At 39.6% G+C, this 27,963-nt stretch overlaps 1 protein-coding gene and 1 pseudogene across 2 annotated transcripts in view; one reads left to right on the plus strand and one right to left on the minus strand.

Moving 5' to 3' along the window:
- The window catches only part of Magi3 (membrane associated guanylate kinase, WW and PDZ domain containing 3), a 197,971-nt gene extending 170,318 nt beyond the window's left edge, over positions 1-27,653 (minus strand). Inside the window, exon 1 of one of the 2 annotated variants that reach the window (XM_087616098.1) lies at positions 26,926-27,653. In XM_087616098.1, the coding sequence (XP_087472224.1) occupies positions 26,926-27,247 (322 nt within the window). In that variant the 5' untranslated portion in view covers positions 27,248-27,653. 2 annotated transcript variants of the gene reach the window in all.
- LOC120101331 (small nucleolar RNA SNORA17) lies at positions 14,918-15,058 on the plus strand (annotated as a pseudogene).
- Positions 27,654-27,963: the final 310 nt, after the last annotated feature.

The raw sequence follows: 27,963 nt of genomic DNA on the forward strand, positions 1-27,963 counted from the left end.
TAAGACATAGAGAGCCTCAAAATACATGGATTATGGAGGATTCATCTTTTCAGCAGTGGACAGAATTGCTAAAAGAAGAAATCACTGAAGAAACAGAATATTTAAGCAACAAAACCAATAAGTGGACTCTAACCAATATACATGTGACACTCTACCCAAGAGCTAAATATCTAACCAATATACATGTGACACTCTACCCAAGAGCTAAATACATATTTTTCAAACATCAATAAGAACTTAAACGTAAGATATCATTATGATCCATACTACAAACCTTACAGATTTTTAACTGAAATCACAGTGTGTTCTGACTATAATGAAAGCAAACTAGGTGTCTGTACAAGATAAAATAAGCAGCCTGCCTGGACAGAATGATCCCTGGGGATGGGCAACACACCAGCCTAGACTAACTGATGAGATTTAGGAATCTCACCGAAGGAAGGAAGGAAGGAAGGAAGGAAGGAAGGAAGGAAGGAAGGAAGGACAGAGGGAGGGAGGGAGGGAGGGAGAGAGGGAGGGAGGGAGGGAGGGAGGGAGGGAAGGAAAGAAGGACAGACTGGCTGACTAAAAACTAGGTGGACGGCTCCAGAGGAACACCACTTGGGGTTGACCTCTGATACACACACATCAAAATACAAACACATACACATACACATGGGTACATACGCAACCAAAGAGCTGTAAATTGAGAACATTAGGCAATGCTTATGAGAAACTTTACACATAATATTCATTAAATGATAATTCATGAAAGAGATAAAAGTTTATGAACCCTCATTTCAGAAAAGGCACATTCGCTAAACTTCTGTATGAAGCTTCAAAGGTTTAAATGTTAATTTAGATTCTACATTTCGAAGAACCTATTATACCAAATTAGACTACTTGCCTCTTTAAAGCTTGGAGTTAAATAAAACAACTTCTTAGTGCCCTTTCTAATACTATTTATTTCAAGGTCAGGCAGGTATTATCACAGTCATGCTGATTTAATGTGGGAGAGGATTCAGGATGAAATATAAGGAAGAAGCTAGAGAAACAATGGAAGTGTTTGTGGACTGCTACCAATGTCATATATTAGTAGAAAATATGACATATAATTGTTTGGGGGGGGGTTATGGTTTTTTTCTTTGTTTTGTTTTGGGTTGAGTGGTAAATGCCATGATGCTATACTATGCCAAGCTGGCTAGGAAGAATGTTCAGTTTAGTTCTGTTTCAACAAAAATACTTCTCTAAGCAAACAATGAGTCCTATAGTTTTAATCTATAGACCCACGGACCATTTAAAATGTGAGAAAGAAACATACATTGTGACAGACTAAAACATATAAGCTTTTTAGGAGCAATGGTGGCTTCACTAACTCCCAAGAGCATAAAAACCCCTCCAAAAGTAAGCAGACTTTTGACTTGGATTTCTAAGATTCAGTATTGATCTTCTGGTACTACTTGATAATAAACAACGTTTGTATTATCAAGTACAATTTAATAATAAGCATCTTTAATGGATGAGATTTCTCAACTGAACCCTCTGAGATGGGCTGGAATTGGTTGGCTATGAATATAACAATATTTAACATAGATGAATAACATCATTTACAGTTTTAACAACACTATATATCATATTCTGAAATTATCTTCTCTCTTAAAAAAAAAAAAAGCTGTAGAATTAAATTTTCAACCTCCTTGCCATGAGGAGGCCTTGACAACAGTGGCTGCAAGTGGAGAGTTAATTTTCTTGAGGGTGTGGTTCCTGGTAGGATAGGCATGCTCCAGTGGCTGGTCCCACACCCATGCATGTATGAGTAGCACTGACTGGACTATTGAGAGGGTGAGGGGATTGAGTGATTCAGAAAGGGGATCTGGGAAGTGATCCTGAGGAGTTGGAGAAAGGCTGTGGGAAGTAAATGTGGTCAAAATATACTGTGTGCATGTAGAAATTCTCAAAGAATAGTTTTTTAAAAGTTAAACTCCTTTCTTAACTTTTTAAGAACTGCATCTATTTTGTTTTTTAAAAGTCTTTGTTTTCTCACCTCAGTGAGAGATTTTTTTAATTATGTTAAAGTAAATAAGAATGGTAGCCTAAACCTGTAACACTATTACTCAGGAGACAGAGGCAGGAGAACATAAATTTCAGGCCACCGTGGGCTACTAGCCACATAAGGAGGGGAGAGAGGAAGAAAGGAAGGAAGAGAGGAGGAGAGAGGCGGGAAGGAAAATATCCAGAAATGTATAATCCCAGTACTTGGAAGGAAGAAAAACGTGAGATAGCATTCTCAAACAGAACAAAACAAAATGAAAAAAAAATGAACCTACAAGAACTTTATCAAATAAAAGACTTTCTGTCTCAGCAGTAAATCCCTAAATCTATTGATCTCTTTTAGATCTCTCTCTCTGTCTCTGTCTCTCTCTGTCTCTGTCTGTCTCTGTCTGTCTGTCTCTCTCTCTCACACACACACTCTCTCTCTGTCTCTGTCTCTCTCTGTCTCTGTCTCTCTCTGTCTCTCTCTCTGTCTCTCTCTCTGTCTCTCTCTGTCTCTGTCTCTCTCTGTCTCTCTCTGTCTCTGTCTCTCTGTCTCTCTCTCTGTCTCTCTGTCTGTCTCTCTCTGTCTCTCTCTCACTCTCTCTCTCTCTGTCTCTCTCTCTGTCTCTCTCTCTCTGTCTCTCTCTCTGTCTCTCTCTCTGTCTCTCTCTCTGTCTGTCTCTCTCTCTCTCTCTCTCTCTCTCTCTCTCTCTCTCTCTCTCTCTCTCTCTCTCTCTCTGAGTCTTTTGTTTGATGAAATCTGTAACAGGCAACAACCAGGCAACCAGCAGAGTCAAAGTTAGATTCCTTTCTGGAGAAACCATGTTTTGTATCCAAATGCTACCAGAGCTGGGATATGCAGAGAGGAACACCTGAACTCAGCACCCACAAAGGTGTAAGGTTCACTTAGTCCTGTCCACTTACTCTAAAGTTCATTAAACCTCATCACAACAACCAGTAAGAGGTCTTTCACTCCTGTTCAACACTGAAGAGTCTGGGACATGCTGTGTTCTGAGACTGCCCACTCCATCCTCACAGCTCTGTTACAAAGTTCTCTCTTAAAGTGAGTACAAATCTGTCTCTTTATAATTTCCACCCACTGGTTCTAATTCTATCCTTGAGACCACACAGAAAAAAGTATAGTCCTTCCATCTTCCATATGTCAGCCCTCCCTTCAAATATTTGAAGCCAATTATCGAGAATCTCATGATTGTTGCAGCAGGCTAGAAAACAGCCTAAAGATGCCCATGTCCTAATCTCAAGAACCTGTGCATATTATCTGATACAGAAAAGGGGCTTGGTAGATATGACTAAATTAAAGATCTGGAGGGGGATCCTCTACAGGCCAATACAGTCATGAGAGTCCTAATAAAAGGGAGGATGGTCAGAGAAAAGATGTGATGAAGGAAGAAGAAACTAGAGCAGTGGTTCTCAACCTTCCTAATGCTGTGACCCTAAAGTTGCTTTCATTGCTAATTCATAACTGTAATTTTGCTACTGTTATGAATCATAATGTAAATATGTTTTCCAACAGTCTTAGGTGACATCTGTGACAGGGTCATCCAACCCTCAGAGGGGTCATGACCCATGAGTTGAAAACCACTGGGCTAGAAGTTGAAGAGCCACAGCCAAGAAATGCAGGGGGCCCCAGAAGCTTAGAGGAAGGGGTAGAAACAAGAAACCAGAGTCTTCCCTAGAACCCGCAGAAAGAATACAGCCTGGCTACACACATTTAAACTATTTTATTTCTTTCACTGAGGCAGCCTTATAGCCCAAGTTGGCCTCAAACTTACGAGGTAGTTGAGACTGACTTAATTGCAGTGGTCCTATATCCATCTCCCAAATTCCGGCATTATAGGAATGTAATGCCGGGCTATACATTTAGATTTTTTTACCTCCGAAACTGTAAGATAATAAATTGGATCATTCTTGTCACCAAGTCTGTGATATTATTACAGCAGCAACAGGAAACCAGTGCAACCACTCTATTACTAAACTAAGAGTTTCTCCACCATTCTACAATGACAGTTTCTAATCTTGCTCTGAGGATATTCCTAATCTTGGGTTTGTCTAAAATCCCTCTCTTTCTTGGCCCAGATCCTACTCAAATGCAAAATAGTATAACACACACACACACACACACACACACACACACACACACACACATTCCCCCCTTCTCTCTCCCTCTCTCTCTCTTGCAATAACATCAGAAATCCTATCCATACAGTGTTGTAGAAAATATTTAATATCAAGAAATTAGTGGCTTCTACCCTGCCTTTGATCATTCAGTTCCCGGATAAAGACACACGTGACATTTATATTTATAATAAGCCTCAGATTGAGATTAAATATATCTACAACAATATGGTCCACTTGCACTTACCAAGCATATTATCAGAATTAAAAACTCAATAAACATTAAGCTGAAATGAAAAAATTATTCAGCACCCTGAACAGTTCAAGTTTATAAAATAGTGATTTTAAATAAAAGAAGTGATTTTATTTTTCCAACCTTCCAAACCAAGTTCATCCCATCTACAAGGGTAGGACTAGCAATGTGCAGGGCAGGAGAGACGGCTTATCAGTTAAGAGTGTGCATTGCTGTTGCAGAGTACACAAGTCCAGCTCCCAAAACCCTTGTCAGGCACTTACACCTACAACTCCAGCTCTAAGGATGAGGCCTCCATAAGCATGCACTCACACATAAATCATATACAAGTTTATGAATTATTATTTTATGATGGGTATTTTGCCTACATGCATACATGTGAACCATATGCATGCCTGATACCCATGGAGCCCAGAAGAGGGTGTTGGGTTCCCTGGAACAAGAGTTACAGGTGAGTATAAGCTCCATGTGAGTGCTGGGATTTAAATTCCCAGGTCTTCTGGAAAAGCAGCCAGGGCCCCTAACTGCTGAACTACCTTTTCAGCAACATACGTACACAAATTTTTAATTAAATTATTTACAAAGTGAATGGAGATTAGATAACTTAATCCAGATTTAGAATCATATAACTAGGCATTAATAAAATCACTGTGATAAAAAGTAAAGATAAAAATTACTTATATCATGCATATTATTTAAGTATCCTAAAAGCAGGCTTAAGTCTTACACTATTTTGTGCATACATACGTATTTGTATGTATGTATGTATGTATGTATGCATGTATGTGTGTGACTAAGTATATGCGTGATGGTTATACCTGTGTGCTCATGTATGTATGCATGTAGAAGTCAGAGAACAATTTTAGGTGTCATTCTTAGGTGTGTACATATATATGTTTATATGAATATATGTACACACACACACACACACACACACACACACACACACACACACTGAGATAGGGCCTCTCAGTGGCCTAGAAATTCATCAAGTAAGCTAAGCTGACTGGCCAGCAAACTCCAGGGACCCAACCTGTCTCTACTTCCCCAGCACTGAGGTTATAAGAGCACACTACCACACCTAGATTTTTTTCTTTTTAACATGGGTTCTGGAGGACCAAATTTAGGCCCTCATATTTTCCTTACCAACTGAATTATCTCCCCTGCTCTACACTCAATTATGAGAGTTACAGAATGTATTGCAAAAAAAAAAATTAAATTAACCAAACTACAACATTCATTAAGCCAAATGTTTTTACAAAATATTTTAACAGCTATATAATAGCTATATATGCCAACATTAATTTCCACCAACTAATAATGACACAGCTTTGACAAATATACAGTAATAGATTGTTCCTATAGTATAGTTCACCTTAAAATCCTGGGAGTTTTCTTTAACAGTTCTGTTCATAGATAATAACATTTAATGTACTTGCCATTACTCTCCAAAGTTTCATTGGCTTCTAAATGATACATTTATTCTCTGTGTGAGAGTAACCAGGTTTCTCTGAATATCAAGCATAAGCACTACACTAAGACAGTAGGAAACTAGGTGTAGATGGTGGTTCATGCCAGTAATCCTAGTACTTGGGAGGCATAAGCAGGAACATCAAGGATTCCAAGCAAGAGCTAAGGCTGTCCCACAGCCCTCCGGACCCAAACCCTGCCCAGAGAGAGCTGGTCTCCCAGGAGTGCTCTCACTAAGATCACAGGCTCACAGGCCCACAAGAGGAACAGCAAGACCAACTAACATTAGAGATAACCAGATGGCAAGAGGCAAGCACAAGAACCTAAGCAACAGAAACCAAGACTACTTAACATCATCAGAACCCAGTGTTCCCACCACAGCAAGTTCTGGATACCCCAACGCACTGGAAAAGCAAGATTCTGATCTAAAATCACATCTCATGATGATAATAGAGGACTTTAAGAAGGACATAAATAACTCCCTTAAAGAAATACAGGACAACACAGGTAAACAAGTAGAAGCCCTTAAAGAAGAAACACAAAAAAAATCCCTTAAAGAGTTACAGGAAAATACAACCAAACAGGTGAAGAAATTGAACAAAACCATCCAGGATCTAAAAAATGGAAATGGAAACAATAAAGAAAGCAAAAAGGGAAACAACCCTGGAGATAGAAAACCTAGGAAAGAGATCAGCAGTCATAGATGCAAGCATCACCAACAGAATACAAGAGATTGAAGAGAGAACCTCAAGGCAAAAGACACCATAGAAAACATTGACAAACTAGTCAAAGAAAATGCAAAATGCAAAAAGCTCCTAACCCAAAACATCCAGGAAATCCAGGACACAATGAGAAAACCAATCCTAAAGATAACAGGTATAGAAGAGAGTGAAGATTCCCAACTTAAAGGGTCAGTAAATATCTTAACAAAATTATAGAAGAAAACTTCCCTAACCTAAAGAAAGAAATACCCATGAACATACAAGAAGACTACAAAACTCCAAATAAATTAGACCAAAAAAGAAATTCCTCCCGTCATATAATAGTCAAAACACCAAATGCACAAAATAAAGAAAGAATACTAAAAGCAGTAAGGGAAAAAGGTCAAGTAACATATAAAGGCAGACCTATCAGAATTACACCAGACTTCTCACCAGAGACTATGAAAGCCAGAAGATCCTGGATAGATGTCATACAGACCCTAAGAGAACACAATGCCAGCCCAGGCTACTATATCCAGCAAACTCTCAATTAACATAGATGGAGAAACCAAGATATTCCATGACAAAACCAAATTTACACAGAATCTTTCCACAAATCCAGCCCTACAAAGGATAATAGATAGAAAACTTGAACACAAGGAGGGAAACTACACCCTATAAAAAGCAAGAAATTAATCTTCTCTCAACAAACCCAAAAGAAAATAGCCACACAAACTTAATTCCACCTCTAACAACAAAAATAACAGGAAACAACAATCACTCTTCCTTAATATCTCTTAACATCAATGGACTCAATTCCCCAATAAAAAGACATAGACTAACAGGCTAGATATATAAACAGGACCCAGCATTTTGCTGCATACAGAAAACACACCTCAGTGACAAAGACAGATACTACCTCAGAGTAAAGAGCAGGAAAAAATTTTCCAAGCAAATGTCCCAAGAAACAAGCTGGAGTAGCCATTCTAATATCAAATAAAATCAACTTCCAACAAAAAGTTATCAAAAAAAAAAAAAGGAAGGATATCTCATCAAAGAAAAAAATCTACCAAGATGAACTCTCAATTCTGAACAAAGAGAAAAAGGAAAAAAAGAGAGTGTTTGTTACACGATTGTATGTCAGAAAAGAATTATAGACTGTGGAATGCAGTTTAAAGATGGCATACCCAACAAATGCCTTGTATTATATGGCCCTGCCAGAATTAAAATTTGTTTTTTATTTTGGAAATAAAAGTTCACTGTAATTTTTTTTCATCCTCATTGTTACAGGATTTTTTTAAGAAAATGAAAAAGTGAAACACAATTTAGTCCTTGTTGTTTATTTGTAGATCCCACAGCATCATGTCATAATTAAGTTTTTGGAGATTTCTGTTAAATGTTATGTTGCTTCTCTTGTTATACTGATTTCCTTTCTATTTATAACTGTATTTTGATGGGCAGTACAACAAAGTGTCTTAAAAGTTTTAAATAGAGAAAATGTGCTTTACACAGTTGCCTATAAAAGTTTATGTTATCCAATCAATCAATCAATCAATCAAACAGAAGCATTCATATTATTTAAAGAAAAAAGTATAAAATTGGAAAGAAAAAGTGGTGAATAGACAGGAGAGGAATTGTAGGACGGAATAGGATGTGGGCTTGATGAAAATCCATGTGCATTATGAAATCTTCAAATAAAGGAGAATAAACCTTAATCTCAAAAAAAAAAGAGTTCCAAGCAATCTAGGATACACAGTGAAATCCTGACTGAGTGGGAGATAGACAGTGGTGGAAGACAATGAGAAATTCTAGTGTGTGCTGACCAAAGTTCCTGAACTCAATTTGCACTTAATCTTCTACAGGAGATGTCAATACATGTATGTAAAAAGAGGAATAACAGTAGCAATATAACAAATGATCAGCATAGGTAGTTAAAACATTCTAATCTAAGTTAAAAGGGAGCACTCTTGATTTAGATTAATGCACAGGAAGAAATGAAAAAGAAAAGTAGACCACACTAGTAAAATTTAAGGGGCAGGGGACAGGCAGGTCAAAGACCTTGTCCAAGAAGACTATGCAGCCATATTGTGGAGAACGTTAAATATCCAAATAGAAAAAGATGGCAGGAAAAGCAGATTGGGGACATGTTAGAGATCATGTATCAGAGTGCACTACATGCTCAGAACTCAAACCTTTAAAATAAATTACAAAGGTTTTTACGCTCAACAAGTAATTCTTTCTGTAGTAGAGGACAGGGAAATGTGGAGCTTTCTGTAAAAAGAACAATTTACATAAAACTGAAGTTGCAGGTCTATAGAAAGAGAAAGCGAAAACAAAAGATTGAAACCAAGGAGCCAAGGTTTAAGATGAGGAAAGACCACAAAGGAAGTGGATATGAAAATAAACTTGGGATGGATGGGAAATAGGTGGTACCAAAAAACAGAGAAAGCACTGACAAAATAAAATGTGATGGGTTCATCCTTCCTTCCTTCCTTCCTTCCTTCCTTCCTTCCTTCCAGAGCCTACTTTCGAGTCCGTGAGGCTGAATGAATGGGAAAACATATTCAGAAGACCTTCAAGTACGTATTTGTGTCAGTCTCTGAGCTAGGTGGTGGAGAGAAAATAACACTCACAAAAATGAACTTCCCAAGTGCGGCTTATAGAAAAGGAAGACAGGTGACTATCAAATAGAACAGTGAGATAAATGCTCAAAAGGGAAAGTGAAGAGCACAGGGAGAGTACATGAAACCTCAGGAACCATGAAAAGAACCTGATTTTAGCAAGTTTTTTGATGAAAGAGCTAAGAAACGGTAAAGTAGAAATGTAAAGGCAAGCACACACTGTCCCTTCCTTAAACTACTTGGTTAATTATGATGGTTTCATATTAAGCTATCAAAAAATCAATAAATGTGATCCCCAATGTAATATCTGGCTTATTTTAAAATCCTTTCCTAGAGTTATTTATTTGAAACTAAAACCTTTGATAAAATAGATTATAAGATAAAATTGTATTCTTAAAATATCACACATCTACAAAAGGGTATCAGTAAACTTTATAGGTAATAGAAATGTTGTGATACATTTACTATAAAAAATTTTATATATTTATCCAAATCAACAGAATAATATAGCTAGAAATTGGTGAATTTTACTGTAAAATATGCCTCAATAAGTTTGCCATTTTTTAAAAAAAGGATCAGTGACTTACTACTCAGGCCAATGACTAGTCAAAAGTTATTCAATAACATTACACTAAAAACAAATCATATGCCAATACTACTATTACTATCCATTTATAGTATTCTATAAAACATGTAATTTCTTAATAAGTATGCAGTTTTAAAATCTTTACTTGAGTGGAACTCTAAATATTTCTGAATTTAAGAAAGAAGTCTTCTCAGAAGCTCCCACAAATGGCGCAGGCTACTGTCATTACTCTTGGTTGCTCAACAAAACTAGATGTTAAGAACCCACTGCCAAAGACACAACACCTTTGGTTACAGGACATAGAAAAATCAAGTTGAACTGACCTGAAAACTTCCTCCCTGATGACTAACTTTCATGGTCCCAAAATGCGCTCTGCTGGCTGCTGAGAGACAAAACATCAACTGGTACTTCTGTGCCTGACTGCACCCTACAGAACTACCCTGCCAGGTAAGCTGTATCCACTGGTGCAACTGTAGCACAGAGGTTATATGTAGATTTGACATCTCTCCAGAGGAAGGAATGTTAGACTAATACTATAAACCTGCTCAGAAGCCCATGGCTCAGGAGATTACAGGCCCTAGGAGGAAGACTACTGTTGTTTTGTTAAATGGCATGTTGCCTTCTAAACATTTGTGTTTATACCCATAGATTAGCGCTGCCCTCAACCTTGGCCAGAGGCTTCTCTCTGCAGTGGTTAATAGTTAATGCAAAAACTCCTAAGTGATCAAAGTGCTGAGAATAAGTGCTCAGCCCTAAATGGGACATTTATATCAACAAACCCCCATCCCAAGAATCAAGGCACAACAAGGAAGAGGGCAGATGAACGCAAGTGCAGGAAGAGAGGAGAAACGCTGTGAATGCTGTCTTCTCAACAGGACAAACTCTTACTCCTGCACTCACTGCAGCTATGTTATCTGCACAACATCAAGTCCATTAGGTCAGACAGTGGTCCAACAGCATCACTAATTGAACTCAGTGGATTTTAAAAACAAAAGAGGGGGCACGAATCCGCTGGGGGTCACTCGGGGAAGTAAAAGAAAGAGTTGGGGAATTACTGAGTGAATGGGCAGGTTGTATATAATCAAGGTGCATTGTTTACATATATGAACTTGTCAAAGAAAAAAGTCTTTTAAGGGGCCAGAGACACGGTTCAGTAGTTAAAAGGATTGCCTGTTCTTCCAGAGACCGGAGGTTAGAGTTCCAACACGTACATGGCAGCTCACATTCATCCTTTATCCAGTTCCAGGAGAGCTGATGCTTTCTTCCAGCCTTCACAGACACAAAACATACATATAGTGCACATACACACATGCAAGCAAAACACCCATATGCATAAAATAAAGCTTTGTTTGTTTTGTTTTGTTTTGAGATGAGATGAGATGAGATTTCTCTGTGTAGCCCTGGCTATCTTAGAACTCACTCTATAAATGAAACTGACTTCAAACTTAGCCACCTGCCTCCACCTCTCTGCCTCTGCGTCCCAGTGCTGGAATTAAAGGTGTGAACCACTGTATATTTTTTCAATGTACTGTATTTTAAAAAAAAAAAAAACAAAGAGGTTTTAATGATCAGGTTCAGTGCCTTAACCTGAAGTCTGAAATCTATAGCTTATCATAATTTTAAGAGTATTTAAATCTAAGTCATTTTCCTCTTCAAACCAGCTCTCCTTTCCAGTATCTCTTTTCTTTTGTCATCCTCTATATTTCAAGGTTGATTTACAATTGATATTTATAATCTTTCTTCCCTCAAGCTACCTTGTTCTACCTATCCTAAGAAATCACTCTTCTGTAAAGGTTTCCACACTTACTGTTAACTCCTGTGTAAACAATTCTACGTATCAGTACCCGACTAATTATATCTAGTTTATCGACCATTAACACCTTGCTTAAAAATGTTTGCAACATTTTTATTAGAAATAGGATAAAGTGTAAACTTCTATGACTAGCTTTCAAATTCTCCATAATTAAATCCAATCTTGTATACATCCAATTTCTAGTAAGTAAAGTGAGTTGATTACAGGGAGATACTGGGCATAAGGATAAGAGGATAAAACACTAGAAGTTTAAGGCTTAAACAGAAGTGTAAGGCCTGCTCTGAAGTAAAGGACAAAGTGACTGGTACAGGAGAAGTATTCTGAGCTTGAAGTATAAAGTGGTAATGGGTCAGAATTCTAAGATAAAGGCACAGGAAGACCACAGCCATTAAAAATAATCTAGGAGTAGAAAGATAGGAAGCAACAAGCAACTAATCCACCCCAGCTATTACTAATGGATACAAGCGTCTCACAATAACCAGTGTACATCGCCACCAGGAGTGGATGCTTAGTGAGCTGACCCAGAAAATGCTCATGATACATCCACAAATTTCTGTTCATGTTAATTAATCTGTACAGTAATAACATGGAAGGCTTAAAACATATATCTAAAATGTCTTTAATAAATACTCAGAAAGACTGTTTGAATTAGACTCACTTATTTTGGTTATGAGCATTACTAATATTACCATAAAGAGTACTGGTAAAACACTTAGAAGAAAGCAATTAAGAGCGTCACAGGGAATTAGAGATGTGGCTCAGTAAAGAAGGCTTACCTACCATGCTCGTGGTCCAGTACTACTCCTAACACATTAAAAAAAATGTAAAATTGAAAATTGTTCCCATTTATGAAAATGTAAATATTGGCCTCAAATTTTTCTCTAATGGTCTAGAACAACAAAATATATAATAATGTAATCTCATTAAGAAAATCGTACACCAAATTTCATGTAACAACTAAATATGAAAGCGACTCTGTTCTTAATTCCAGTTATATAGCAGTGATATATATATATATAGATATAGATATAGATATAGATATACACACACATACATACACACAAGTATCACATGGTTAAATCTGCTTTGATAAGTATGTTAGGTTGAAATAAATTACTAAAGGGTAGCTATAGATGTATTCTTATACAGACCTAAATAATTTCAAGACTTTAAAAAATCAAGATTCAAATTGAAATGAAAATACAAATATTATAGGAATGTGAAAAAATCAAGATTCAAATAAAATATCAATTTCCTTCACTTCAAAGAGACAACTTTTGTTTAAATTCTAACAAAACTGAACGTTCATTTCATTTAGCAGTTTCTCAAGAAGTAGTTACTGAAAATGTCACTGCAGAGATTTGATGGCTGAAATGGACTGCCTGGGAGGTAATCATTCACAGAAACTTCCAGGATTATCAGAATACTATGAAAACACGTCTATGATTACAAGTTGGGCTTCTGAAGAAAGAAAAAGATACAACAGCGCTATCTAACATCTAACTATACCTATCAAATGTACCACAGATAGGTCAGAGACGGCTCAGTAAGTATAGGTGCTGCTACCAAGGCTGACACAGTTGACCCTGGTGAAAAGAACCAACTCAGCTGTCCTGACCTCTACTCACATGCTGTAGCATACACATGCACACACGCACGCACACATATACAAAATAAATAAAAAAATTTTAAAGTAGAGAAGACATAAAACTTAAAAACAATACTGTAAAAGTAAGTCATTCTCTGAATGCTTAGATGGAAAAGTATGTGCCAGTTTAAAACTACCATTCTTTTCCCAGACAGCGTCTCTCTACAGAGCCCTGACTGGTCTAGAACTCTCTATGTAGGCTAGGCTAGATTCTCCTGGAACTCAGTATACAGACAAGGCTGAACTCACAGAAATCTTCTCCATGGGTCTGTCTCTAGAGTGCTGAGAGGAAAGGTCTATGCCACCAAGCCCAGCCAACTAATACTTTCAATTAAAGTGTGTGGCCAAACACCTCAGCTGTCAGCCAGTAAGTTATGTACTAGTGTTTTACATGATCAGTTCTGTGTTTTTAAATACTTTGCTAATTTACTGGTAGCTTACTCAAGGTTTGATAATGGATTTTGGTTTTTAATTTACTTGTTGATGCAAATTCAAGGTTGATTCAGCTTTTTTGAAATGGAACTAGTAATTGTCCTACTTGTGTAGATAGGACTGTTTCTGAATTTGCACCAGATGAACCTAGCTGTCATGAAAGAGGGCAGAAAGTAGGAGAGACATTAAGCTCGATACACAAAATGGAGATGCTTATAGCCAGAGTGAGAGGACCCTATCCTATGAGGCTAAAGCACAGTCAGCCTGCAATAGGCACTCCCACCCTCACTGAACTAACAACTGAAATGTCATCATCATCATCAGTCAGTATGACAATTCTAATATAAGGTGAAAGCCCAAAGTTTCCTATACAGTTCACAAGTTAGTAAATAATCCGAAGTAACATGACTGTAAGAACCGAAAGAAGACAGTTACATATATGAAGAAAAGTAACATTCAAACAATGAAAAACTGCTTTTAAAACTATGATAATAAAAAATAGGTATAGGAACCATAGACACTTTCCTTACATTTTCCAAAATCCATTATATTAGATAGAAATAGCATAGTAGTGAAGTTTAAAGGAAAGCTCCTATAATTACATTTGAAATCGCATTATATTTAGCTACTTAGGAGGTTTATAGGAAAACATTCACAAGTAAGATTAACAGTAGTAATTTCTCATATCAGTTTAGTATAGACTAGGATAAACAGATGATTTTACTAATACCTACCAATCAGATCATATGATGGTAAATGCTTATTGTTCACAATTGCCTATCAAAGACAGGGAAGAGTAGGCATTCTGGAGTCAGTGCACAGAGAATAATAAGAAAAATTATGAGATAAATGGGAATAAATTAAGAGGTACTAAATGGCACTTACCTTAACTCTACCCTAAGATTTAGTTCTCCTTAGTGCAAATGATGCCACCATCTCTGAGACCATACTTGTTTCTGACTACACTACATCTAATATCTAATTCTGACCAAACTATAAGCTCCCAGGAGTTAACTATAAAGACTTAAAGAATATTTCATATGAAAGAATCAGGGGTGTCAAAAAAATCACATATGATACTTTTATCCTTTATACAACTACGTACATATTCAGTTTGTTGGCATCTTAGATCTATTCCATCCTATTCCTTATCAGACTTTGTTTTCCAAGTACAAGTACTATGCTTTAATTAACCTAAAGCAATTTATTTTATATTTGTTATATTTTTTAAAAAGATTTTAAACCCTGATCCTAGAAGCATTGCAGGGGTGGCTGCTGTGTCACATGTGTGTCAGTAGGTGGCAGAGAAGAGAGAGGCTCTGTCTATGCTCAGTGTTCTGACCTGGCCCTGCCCACACCTACTTTAGCACTCAGAGCATGCCCAGATTTCCCCTGAGCAGCACAGTAGAGCTGGCCCCAGATGTGAGGGTTGCAGGTGAGCCAGCCCTGAGGGCGAGTGTGTGAGAGTCTGGTCCTGCCTCTGGTCTACTATTTGGTGGTAAGAGCAGGAGAGATCTAGCCCCCACCCCCGCCCTCTTTCCTTAGCCACCAGTGGCAGGCTTTGGCCCCAAGAGGGTCATGAGAGCAGGAGAACTGGTCCTGCCCCTCATCTCCTGATCCACTCAGGAGAACAGACCCTACCCAGCATAGTAGGGTGACCATAATGGCAGGGATTTGGGTGAGCTAGCCCTGAGGGTGTGAGCTTTGGAGAGCTGGCCCTGTCACTTGTCCGCCATGCAATGACAAGGGCAAAGAAGAGAGGTCCTCCCTAACTCTCCCGCCTTGCCAACAATGGCAGGCAGGAGAGTTATCCCAGATGTCATGTGAGCAGGAGAGGTGACCCTGCCCTCACCTGCTGCAGCACTTGAGAGAGAGAGCAGGCCCTACACTTCCCCTGGCATCACAGGAAAGCTGGGTGTGGGGTGCGAGTGAGCCAGCCCAAGGTCAAGAGTGTTGAAGAGCCAGCTCTGCCTTTTGTCTGCTGGGCGATGTCGCCCTCCTCCCCCCCTTCATCCCCAGCCATCTAAGCAGGCAGGAGAGCTGGCCCCAGGGTCATGTGCATAGAAGAACTGGCCATGTCCCACACCAGCTGCAGCACTCAGGAGAGCAGGCGCTGCACCTTGCCTGGACAGCAGGGTAGAGCTGGCCCTGGGAGTGGGGGCTGCTGGTGAGCCAGCCCTGAGGACATGACAACAAGAGAGATGACAGGCTGATCACCTCAGATACCTCTCAGGCCCACATCCAGGGCTTTGAACTGGCCCACTCCAACACTAATGATGGCAATTTACCTTGAAATGCTTAAAAAAATAAAATTAATAATGGATAAATAACGTAATTCCAGCCACTTAGTTGCTCAGAGCAAAAACCTAAACACCATCCTGACTAAAACCTCTCCTTCCCTTACCAACTTGTCATGGAGTCCTGTTATTTCCTCTTTCAAAACATACTTCGGATCTATCCACAACTTCATTTCATTGCCACTACTCTTAATAAAAATCCAATCCATCCTTAATGTTCTGCTACCAAAAGGGTCTTTCTTCCCTTCTTGCCCTACTTTGAAATCTCAGTGGCTTTTTGAAATATGTTCTGACATCATTTTCCAACTCTGTATTTCAGTAACTTTAAGAATAAACAAAATCCAGTCTGTAGTCTTGGCTCTATGCTATGGTAAAGCACTTACTGACCAGCACTAAAGAAAAATAGAAGCATGGTGAAAAAGAAGGCAGGAGGGACGTATGGGAGGAAGAACATGAGGAAAGAGAAGGAAAAAGAAGAAAAGAGAAAACTCGGGGTTGGGGATTTAGCTCAGTGGTAGAGTGCTTGCCTAGCAAGCTCAAGGCCCTGGGTTCGGTCCCCAGCTCCGAAAAAAAAAAGAAAAGAAAAGAAAAAGGAGAACGAGAAAAGAGAAAACTCCATGCCACTAACTGGCTTACAGACCTCCACAGACTGTCTCTTTTATCAATCTTCTCCAAGCCTTTACCTCATTTCCTAGGTGCCTGCCATACTGGTCGTTCTGTTCCTTTAGTATGTAAGATCTTATGCCTCTCCGAGGTTTCCTAATTCCCTCTGCTAGAAACGTTTACACAGTAAAGTTCCTTCTAGTTATTTCAACTTATGGCTTATATGTCCCCTTCTCAGGATAGCCCTCCCTGACCACCTAGTAGAAACAAATGCCACAGAAACAGTGCTAATGAAATGTTCAGATACTCTGTAACATTTTAAAACTGGACTAATAGGCAGAGCTGACAATTTTCACTCAGTAAGGACCCATCCTTAGAGATTCATTTCTAAGACCCATTTCCAACCACCTTCTCCTTTTTAAAGGTAACCTTTTGGGGGGTGGGGCTCTTTTGGTTTTTTTCAATGCAGGGTTTCTCTGTGTAGCCCTAGCTGTCCTGAGACTTGATCTAAAGATCAGGCTGGCCTCGAACTCACAGAGATCTGCCTGCTTCTGCATCCCAAATGGTGGAATTAAACAAGTGCACCACCACCTCTCTGCTAAAAGTGACTTTTTAAAAGGAAGGATTTGTGAAATAGTCTAGTATGATCCACTAAAACAAAGGTACCAAATAAATGTGAAATAGTGCCTTGAAACTCAGCTTCTAGAATATTTTCAAATCCAAAAATAAAATATAAATGTATATGTTTTTATGTATGCATATCTAAGCCAAGACCAACAAAAGAAGACACCACCACCTGAGGTTTCCACCTGACCGCAGAGATTGACAATTCATAATGTTAAGGAGCACTTCAATAGACCTGTGAGATCTGTACAAAGTCAGTTTTCTCTCTGGAAAGCAGAGAAGCGTGGGAGAAACAATGTGAGTAAAGAGAAAGCAAAGCTGGAGAGATGAGCAGAGGGATCAGGCAGCTGATCAAAGACAGCAGGGAGGTTCAGGCTGTAAGCTGCAGACACAGATCTATGGTTTGCACACTAAGAATTCCTAAAGGCATAGGCTGAAAATACAACAATGTTCTACGACACCCAGCACTCTCCAACTCTCCAAATTATAAAGCTTGTACATGTGTACAGGAAACAAAACACCAAAAAATCAAAAACAAAAAAGACTAGGTATAGTCACTTCATAATGATCAAACTTTAAAAAAGTAATCAGTATCTCTTAAGAATTTGATCTTATTCTAGTTTAAAATGAGGTCTATGGCCAAACTACCCTGAAGGCGCCAGATTTGATGTGATCTCCAAAATTATAACGTACTAGGACTAGAGCTGAAAAGCCACAATGCCTCTCTCTGGAAATTATTTACAGGAACAGACTTCTCCCTCATTTCTCCAGCATCTTTACCTTTACTCTTATCCCAGAAAATCTCAACCCAAATTAAAGTCCTTTTTCAGGAGAAAGCACATAACCATGAATAACAAAATTCTAAACTGTTTCATAAAAGTTAGTAACACAGAAATTCACAATTCCGTATAATCCCATCAACAGAAAGCCATCTTTAAGATGAATCTTTAAGAGAACTCGAGAATGATTCTGACGTTGACAGAGGGAGTATGTGGTAGGTAGGCCCTTCTCAGAGTTCTGCTATTAACAACAATCACCTCTATACACAAACACTCAGTCACAGCAAAACTAGATGTTATATTCCACTCCAAGTAGAGAAGATGGCAACAGTAACAGGTGTGTGAGTCCTTGGTGTTTTCTTACCACAGCTTTCATAGGCAACTTCCCATTGGCCATTTACCTGACTGGCAGAAGTGGGAGCTCTCATAGTGGGTTGCAAGGTATTCGGGAAGTCATTCTCAGAGGACCAGCTTAAAATTCAACCCTCTGTCCTTTCATGTGACTAACTCCCTATATTCTTTCTGTTCTCGGCCCTGGTCCCTGACAGGCACTACAGAACAGTGTGACGTGCTTGCTGTAGGAAGATTTCCTCTCACATGCAGACAGCAAGCAAGCTCCCATCATCCCATTGTCCTTATCTGATGAACAGTCTTCCTAGAACTGCTACCTTCTTACCTCCAGGTTTGCCTCACACAGGTATTCTCTGTTCTTAAACACAGTCAGCCCTCCGTGGTCTGAGCCATGTGCCAGGACTGCACAATCTTTCCTTTCAGTTGTATCAACATCCATCTAGATAAGCAAGCTTATGCCTAAAATACCCCTGACCTCACCTCACACGCTCCCTAAAAGTTCCCAGCCAGACAACTTACTTTCCCTTACTGTTTGCCCTGTTTACTCAAAAGCAAATGTCTAAGTGTGGCCAAACAGGCCAGAGACAACGTCAGGAGTCTACCTAACACAGCAGCAACTAGAAGGAATCTGACTAAAAGTGTTATAACAATCACTTTAATACGAGAAATAGTTTCTCAATGCTTAAACAACTAAGAAAAAGAGCCTACTTGGATACTCAACTGTTATATCGGCTAAAAATGTTATGATAGTTTATATTTTAACCATAAGCTACAGCAATATGTCAGGTTAAAACGCCCTGAAAAGTTATGACATATAATAATTTAAATTATTTCATGTGCTCCAACTTCTGGGTTAGCACTATGTCTAACCACATTGATGAATGAAGTCTCAACAAACTGTTCTAACACATAATACTTAATTCTAAAAGAATAAAAACTCCTTGAAGAATCTCAAGTTTTCATCAAATTTCTATGTAAATTATTATATCAAAAACCAAAACAATGAAAGGAATGTGATAAGCTGGGATCTAGTCCACACTCTGTCACTGCTTAAGATTCAACTTCTTTATCTATGAAGTCAGGGTACTGACATAGTTCTCTCCAGTTGATGACAACCTTTAAGAAAATAGAAAACCTAACAGCACAAGGAACAAGAGGTAGCAACACTACAGGCTGCTTTGAACTGCCTCTTGAAAGGATTCATCTTAATGGAGAGTACTTGAAGACTGCCGAATAGAGGTCAGTTTGAATACAATGAGTTAGCCTTCTATCTAGATTAGATAAATTTTATTAAGCAAAATATAGTTCAAAAAGAGTGCATGCTTATAAAAGGCCATTAATTTCAACACGCTCAGTCCTGTGTTCATGTTCTCAGCTGTCAGTCTCAGGATAAGTGTGCTAATACCTACCTACCAGGATAGTCAACTTCATAAGAGGATGGAAATATGGGAAGGTACTAATATCAAGTATACAATCATCCTAAGTAAGTTCATTCTAAAAAGTACCCAGGTTTTCGATATAACTACTTAAACCATTCACTTATAAATGTAACAATAATTTACTCTAATTTTCTATTTGATTGATAATCTTCAGTTTAGTTGGACAAATTAAACTGTACTACTACAAACTTTCTAGAAACAGAATCAAACAATGAGCCTTTTATTTTGTATTTGCCCAACATTTTACTACATTTAACACCCACTCAATTCAAAACTGTAGGGGAAGGCAGCTTTCTTCAGACATAATGAACTAATAATATTCTACCCGAGGAATGATAAAACGAAGGCCTGATGATGCTCCTGTTCATGGTCCTCACCATGAGACTTCGATGTGTTCATCTCTCTGAACCTCAGTTTCCTTGTGTGTAAAGGAAAATTCCTAAGGAAGATGAGAACGACTGCATTTATGTCCTTATAAGCCATATCAGATAGGACAGCCAGTATCATGACAAGTTCTCAAGACTGAAAAGTCAGATTAGATTTGCAGCACGGTGGTCAGGAACATAAGGTTGCCAGCAAAGGAAGCTGAATATCATTTTCACATCAGTACATCATAAAACAGCTCTCACTAGACCTAACACTAAAAGAAATTAAAATTGGTATTAGTATGCATTTCATCCTAAGTCGAATATTTAAATTGGAATAGACTCTCTAGCTAAAGCAATAAAATATGACAAAATATTCTGCCCCAAAATTACTGAAATGGAATAAGTTTTGTTAACAGAGGTAAGGAAGAATGGATTACTGAAACAAATTCTGTAGCTCAATCAATACACGGAATTAACATTGGAATTAACATAGTCATTCGAAGCTTCTGAAGTAGAAGTAGTAATTTCCCAAATATGGCTAAAAGACATCTCTGGAAGGTATAAACTAATCTAAAAAATTAGTCTGTTTTGATTCTTATCAGCAAATCATACCCAATCCAAAGATGTTTTTTTCATGTTTTGTTGGGATTTGTGAGGAGGAAGGGGAAGGGGTTTTTGGGAAATTTTCCTTTTGAGACAAGGTCTCAGACGTTCCAGGTTGGCCTCGAGTTACCTACATATCAAAGTCTAACATTGAAGTCCTGATGCTCCGGCCTACATGTGAGCCAAGTACTAAGACTGCGGGTGTGCGCCGTCACACTCGGCAGGAGATGCGCATTTGTACATGTGTATTCGCCAATAACCTACTGAAGACCTAACTGTTGGATGACACTAGAAAACCCGTGAATAAAGATTAATATTTAAATTATTGTTTTTAGCCAGGTATAAGTTTAGTTTTCACCAAAATTCATATTAAATCTCATCTGAATGGATTTAAATAGTAAGGAAAAATGAAATAAGTAAAAACCTTTCCTACAAGAATTCTTTACCAGTGATTCACTCAGTTCTCAGACTCTGCATGCTTCTTAAAGATAGCATTTCTGAGAGTTGACAAGGTCAGTGCTAGCTGCTGTGGGGACACTCATTATTAGATGTTTGAGGAGAGAGCATGCCCAGGAAACTGATTTTTCACTTTTTCTTTATAAATTAAAAGAGGCAGCTGTTCATGGAAAACTTTCAAAATAATATTTGGCTTTCAGGACAGAAGAGCAGTGAGTGGTTTGCCTTTTTCCACCACAAACAAATCTCCAAAGCACAAGTCTCCACACTGCACAGCAGCTCATCCTCCTCGGCACCAGTGTAAGGTCAGCACCCTCTCTTCCTACCAATGCAGTATCTGAAGGATGCGCTCAACATTTCAGGTAACATTCTGAAAAAGTTAATTCAAAGTAACACAGTTGTAGTTTTTAATAACCAACTTCTTACCTATTGTTAAAACACAAAGGACCAAATGTTCACTTTAAAATCAGTAGAGTTTGATAGAGAATATAAGCGGAAGTGACTGGGTGTTCTGGAACACAACTTTAATCCCAGTACTTGGGAGTCGAGCAGGAGCAAGGACCACAAGTTCAAAGCTAACCAGGGAAACAGAGGAAGAAAAATACTGCCAAGGAAAGAAGAGAATGAAAGAAGAAGGGGGAGAAAGAAGGCTGAGGAAGGGGAGAGCCTATTTTCCTGTAATAGAGCCCCAAAACACAAAACACTAGGTACCCACAAAATTTTTAAAAGAACTTCAGGGATTATACTCTAAAGACACTATATGACATTATCCACCCAAAGACTAGGCAATAACCTTATAAGTCAGATACTCAAACAAAATTATACATGGTTTACCATAAATTTATGTAAATTAGAAACAAACTTTTTAAGAATGACTAAAATAACTCACAACAAGTGGTTTTATAAAGTAGTCCCCAAATCAGAGGGAAAATAACACATACTTCCAGAAACATGGTGTTTTATTGCTATATTTCATGAAATTCAGTTTTAGCAATGACTTGAATAAAACAAAAAAGTGATCTTAAATTTGAAAGGGCCAAATATTAAATATATGCACTTAATAACAAGACAGCAAGAAATTAAAGACTTTCTAAAAGACATCGGCCTAAGAAAGATTATGTCTAAAAGATAAGGTGATGTATTGGCTAGTTTTTATGTCTAAAGATGAGGTGATGTACTGGCTAGTTTGATGTCAACTTGGCACAAGCTATAGTCATCCGAGAGGAGGGAATGTCAACTGAGAAAACAGCTCCATGAAATTTGCCTGCAAGCAAACCAGTAGCGTACTTTTATAATTGGTGATTGATGGGGAGGCTCCCCTTGGGCTGGTGGTCCTGGGTTCTATAGGAAAGCAGACTGCATGACATAAAGAGCAAGCCAGTAAGCAGCACCCCTCCATGGCCTCTAGCCCTCTAGGTTCCTGCCCAGTTTGAGTTCCTGTCCTGACTTCTTTCGTGATAAATGGTGATATGAAAGTGTAAGTCAAATAAACCCTATCCTTCCCAAGTTGCTTTGGCTATGGTGTTTCAGCAATGATAACCATAACTAAGACAGGGAACAAGAATCAATAAAGCAACCAGAATGATATACTACAAAAGTAACCAAATTAAATACACGAGCCATGCTTGGATTTAGTACTCTGACAAAGTGATATAGAGTTTAGGTGTAAAGATGCTAACAATGTTAACCAGCTCTGCTGCTGTAGCATATATCCCCTACTTTCATAGGAATCCTGAACCACTAAATTAAGACCTTGAGAGAGAGCTGGGTGGGGGAGGGGGGTTGCGGGGCACGAACCTGCTACCAAAATCTGGAAAAGCAAGAATGTTTCAAATGACAATTTATCAAAATATGATGCAATTGTCTCTAACAAAAGGACTGCCTCACCTTATCTCTAGTTTCTGTTGGCTAAAAAATATATTGAATACTTGGTAGTATTACTAATCTAGGAGACTAGCAATTAAGTCTCATTTCCTTGGTTCTTCTCTTCTTCGGATACTAAACCACCTAAGCAAAATTCAATGATGTTCCAATGTGCCCACTACACTAAAACTAGCAGAAAGATCCAAGAGTTGAGGAGTAAAGCAGAGTTTTTATTATTTGCATAATCATACAAATTCCTTATTTTAAAGCATATAATAAAGCTTGTTCACTAAAGAGGAATGTATTTCTAGAGGTGAGTTCATTTTAACAAAATTCCTTTAGACACTATAATCCCTGAGTCAGTGGAGAGCATTTTTACCTGCATTTAATTAACATGTTACAAACTCAGCTTCAAATTAGTCATTAAACACACAGATAACAGCATTAAGCACACTGTTCTCTGTGATTTTCATCTCTAGATACAGTAGTAGAGTTAAGGTAGTGCAAAGCACTGTTGCATAATAATTTCACATACTTAAACTATAATGCAATATTTAATCTTTAACTAAAAGAAAACCTATGTAATTTATGGCTAATGAAATATTTAAAGGTGAACTAAGAAGCAAATATTTATGTGTTCGAAAACTCTACGAATTCACAGTTGAGAGAATTTTAGAATAAAGTTAAGTAATGGTCACATTAATCCAAATAAAACTTGTTTAAGAATATACTGTGATATGAATCACAGGCACTTATGCTACAGACAGGACTATACCACAAAAGGTTTCACCAGTGGTCCAAAGTTCAAAAGTTCAAATCCAAATGATATCTTTTCTTTTAAATAACTAACAAAACAAAAACAAAAGCCACAGATCATAATTAAGAAACTAGTGATTAATTGGGCCAAGCAATAAATGGGACTAAAGATTTACCTATAAACATTAAAGTATTGATTGCTAAGTACTATGTCAACATTAAACCAAAACTGAATTCTCTAATTGAAAAATGGATCCAAATTTTCAATTGCCCATTAAAAAGTACAAAATAAATACAACTCTAAAGCAAAAGTGTAAGAAAATCAGAAAAAAAGACATACTCTATGTGCCTGCAATAACAGCACTGACAGAGTCCCCGAGCCTCTCCAGAGAGAAGAAAAGGCCAGAGTCAAGAAGTAGTGCTACAGCAACTCATTCCTCTGACACAAACTGACAGAAGACAGTATAAGACCATTCCTCATTAACAGACATCCTACAGACACAGCTACATTTTACTCTTTAGCTTCTAAATGACTCTCAAGAATACAGTTTAACAAAGAGTTACTGGTCAGGAGTGTAAATCTACTATATAATGTTTGAAATTAAAAATTTCACAAAGTTTAGAAATAATGGGAGTGGGGGCAGGGAAAGTTTCTTTCTAGACCACCTTACACTGTGTTTTCATGATTTTCTAAATGAATCCCAACTATATAGACTCCAAGATTCTCTGGAGATATACTTGTGCAATTTTTAAGCTAATTCCAAAGTTCTACAAATCACATCTTCAGGTTCTTCATTTCTAGTGTTTAAAGCTTATGTTCAACCTACAAAACCCTTGGTATTTCATTATAAATAATGCTTTAAGTAAAGCCATTTAGGAAAGCCATAAAATATACTACCTAACAAATATTTTCATTACAATTTGCTTAAAACAGTTTTAAATTTCAGATGGCACAAAATAGTGGTACCCACTACAAATTATAGATGTTGACCATATTTTACAAAGCAAGCACAACATTCAGAACTGTTTCTAATAAATTGGAGTGCAGCACTGACACCAGTTATTCCCCTTATTTTCACTAAATATTTAAAGCAGGACAGCGTCTTTGGATGACAAGGAGGCAAAATTTTATTAATACAAAAATGCTGACTATATTCTGGGGCATGGAAGATTTCGTCAATACTCTTAACTAATACTACTGTATAACCCTTTAAACCCTGAAGCATTTTCTCCAATTTCATGTGAAAGGTATGTAACATGTAAAACAGATTGGTATTTATTAAGGAGCCATCCCTCTGGTCTTTTAAATGAGCCACAGTGATTTGGAATAGAACAACTTCCTCCACAACTTTATGACTTTATTCTCTCAGAAATGCCCCCACTGATCAAAACAAAAGAGCCATGATGCACATGTTCTCCTTATTTCTGGCTCATGGGACCTCATCTAAGTCAAAGGTTCTCAACTCCCTAATGCTGTGGACCCTTTAATACAGTTCCTCGTGTTGCAGTGACCCCCCCCCCAACATAAAATTATTTCATTGCTACTTCATTACTGTAATTTTGCTACTGCAATGAATCGTAATGTAAATATCTGATATGCAAGATAGCTGATACACAACGCCCAAAGGGGTCGAGACCCACAGATTGAGAACCAATGGCCTAACCATACCTAGGATAATAAATGTCTGTATAGTGTTTTGAATGTTATAAACAGTAACCAACACGCCAAATTATAGCCCCCAAAGTCTTCCCTCCATCCTTTCAAATACGGTTAGAAGTTAAGTGTTAAAAATCTTACAATTCTCACAAACATAGAGAAAGGATGTTTACAGTTTGACAAAGTTCTAAAGATTAACAATAAGAAAAACCCACAAACATACAAATCTTAACAGTATCACAGAATAGGTTATATGACAAGTGCCTTCATTTAAGCTAGTAAGATTATGTTACATACCCACAACAAACACATGGATACTGCATCAAACCATCAGTCGCAATTAGCTCAAGGACTACTAAAGAGACAGTCCTAAAGTGAACTGAAGACAAGAAGAGGGAGGGGGGGAGAGGGGGATGAGAAAGAGAGGGGGGAGGCAGAGAGAATATTAAAATTTCTCTAGAATTTTCTAGCATTTTGTAATGAAAGGGAAGACCAAAATCTAGCCCAGGTCACAATTTGGCAGCCCCATATGCTTAGATGTACCCTATCTATGTTCAGCAGAAACAATTTGATTTCTAGTAACAATGATGAATCACAATGCCTGTGTCTACAACCATCTCAGAAGCCAGAACCACATCCTTCCAATACCGAACGGACCAACAATGTTCTCACTTACAAATTCGTAAGAAAACTTACTACATACTACCAGCCCAGACTGTGCGCAGTCTGATCAATGCTTTCCAACTAGGGAATATGCCATAAGCGTAACGTGCTTTGCAGCACATTTTACGAGCATCAAAGACACCAGGGCACCAAAGGTTCTTTTTTTACCCAGCGCTTCAACAAATTCTGTAGATTCGAAAGCTTTACAAAGGCATTTGCTCGGCTGGGTACCTAGATCTTCCTTCCAAACCCAGACTACACAACAGTTCCACTGCCTCATACCGCACATTGTACCTCATTGGTACTCAGACACCTGAGCCACCTAGACCCAAAGAGTGGGACTGTCAGCTCCCAGACGTCTGCGGTCGTGCACGACGCACTGGGCCAGCTGAGCCCTCCCTGAAGCTTTCGTTGGTAACCTCAGCACTCGATCCAGCGCTGAGTCTCCATAGGAAAGCCTTTTCTCCCCGTTATAAGACACATACGTTCCAAAGAAAAGATACCATCATAGGACCTTTTCCACAAAGGGGGAGCAAAAAAGGGATGGCCTTCTCTAGGAAAAAAAAAAATAGAAACTCTTGTCTGCCGTGGGAGACTGAGCTGGATTAGGAGAGCCAGCTAACTCCTAGTAGCAATTCCCTGACAGCCTACACAGCTAGCTGTCGGTTCACCGGAGCTCAGTTTTACCTGCCGCAAAATGGGAAACCCCGGCGCCGCCCCCTCCCCCCTCCTCCCCGGGGAGTCGGGACCAGGACTCGGGTCCCCAAGCCGGATCCCCCAGCCGACAGCACACCTGGCTTCACGGTCTTCAGACGGATTGGCTCGCGGAAGTGGCGGATGACAGCCAGGGTGTCCCGGTTGGTGAGCCCACTGACGGGCGTCCCGTTCACCTCCAACAGCACATCGCCAGGACTGGGCGCCTTGCCCGAGACCACGCAGCAGGTGCCTCCGCCGCCGCCAGGCTCGTCACGGAGCCGCCCCAGGTAAGGGAACTCGCCGCGCTCCGCGCCGCCGCGGATCTCAGCGCCCAAGTCGCCCGGGGGCCCGGCCCAGGACACCGCACACTCCTGCACCTTGCTGAGCCAATGCTTCTTCTTCTTCAACGTCTTCGACATCCCGACCTCCGCTGCACCATGGGGAGCCCCCGCGCGGGCGGCCGCGGTGCCGCTCCGGGCCCCGCGCACAGCCCGGCCAGAGGGGCGCCGCCGCCGACCTCCCGCCTCAGCCCGCTAGCCGCGCGCCGCCGCGAGCCGCCCCTCTCGCGGGCCGCCGAGGAGAGCCGGAGGGAGCGCGCGCCCCGCGGGCGGCGCCGACGGGGTCTCCGGGCGGGGTCAGCGCCGACGGCCGGGTCTCGGCGCCCGCGCGGCGGGAAAGGCTGAGGCAAGGGGGCGGGAGCTGAGGGAGCAGCTGGAACCGAGGCTCCGTCCGGGACGCGCGCACCGAGCTTAGTCGCCCGCTCGAGCGCGGCTGCTGCGGAGCCGGAGCGCCGAGACCAACGCCTGCCCCAGCTGCCAGGAAACTGGCGCTTTCAAACCCGCCGCAACCTCCTCCCCGCTCGGCCCCTCCCCCTCCCTCGCCGGCCCGGCCCCGCCCCCTCCCGCAGCGCAGCGCCCGGCGCGTTGCCGTCACCAGCCCTTCTCTGAAGGACTCGCCCAGCTCTGGACTCCGCGCCGTGGATTGGGTTCCGGCAGGCTGGGGGCGGGCCTTGACGGACATTCTGATTTCTGATTGGGTGGTCTGGGTAGGGGAGGCGGGCACTAGAATGACTGAAGTTTAGAGAGGGAGGAAAAAAGAAGTTTAGACTGTGAGGGAGGGAGAAAGGGGAGGGAAG

The sequence above is a fragment of the Rattus norvegicus genome, chromosome 2, assembly GCF_021556685.1.
Source record: "Rattus norvegicus strain SHRSP/BbbUtx chromosome 2, alternate assembly SHRSP_T2T, whole genome shotgun sequence".
Taxonomy (NCBI): Eukaryota; Metazoa; Chordata; class Mammalia; order Rodentia; family Muridae; genus Rattus; species Rattus norvegicus.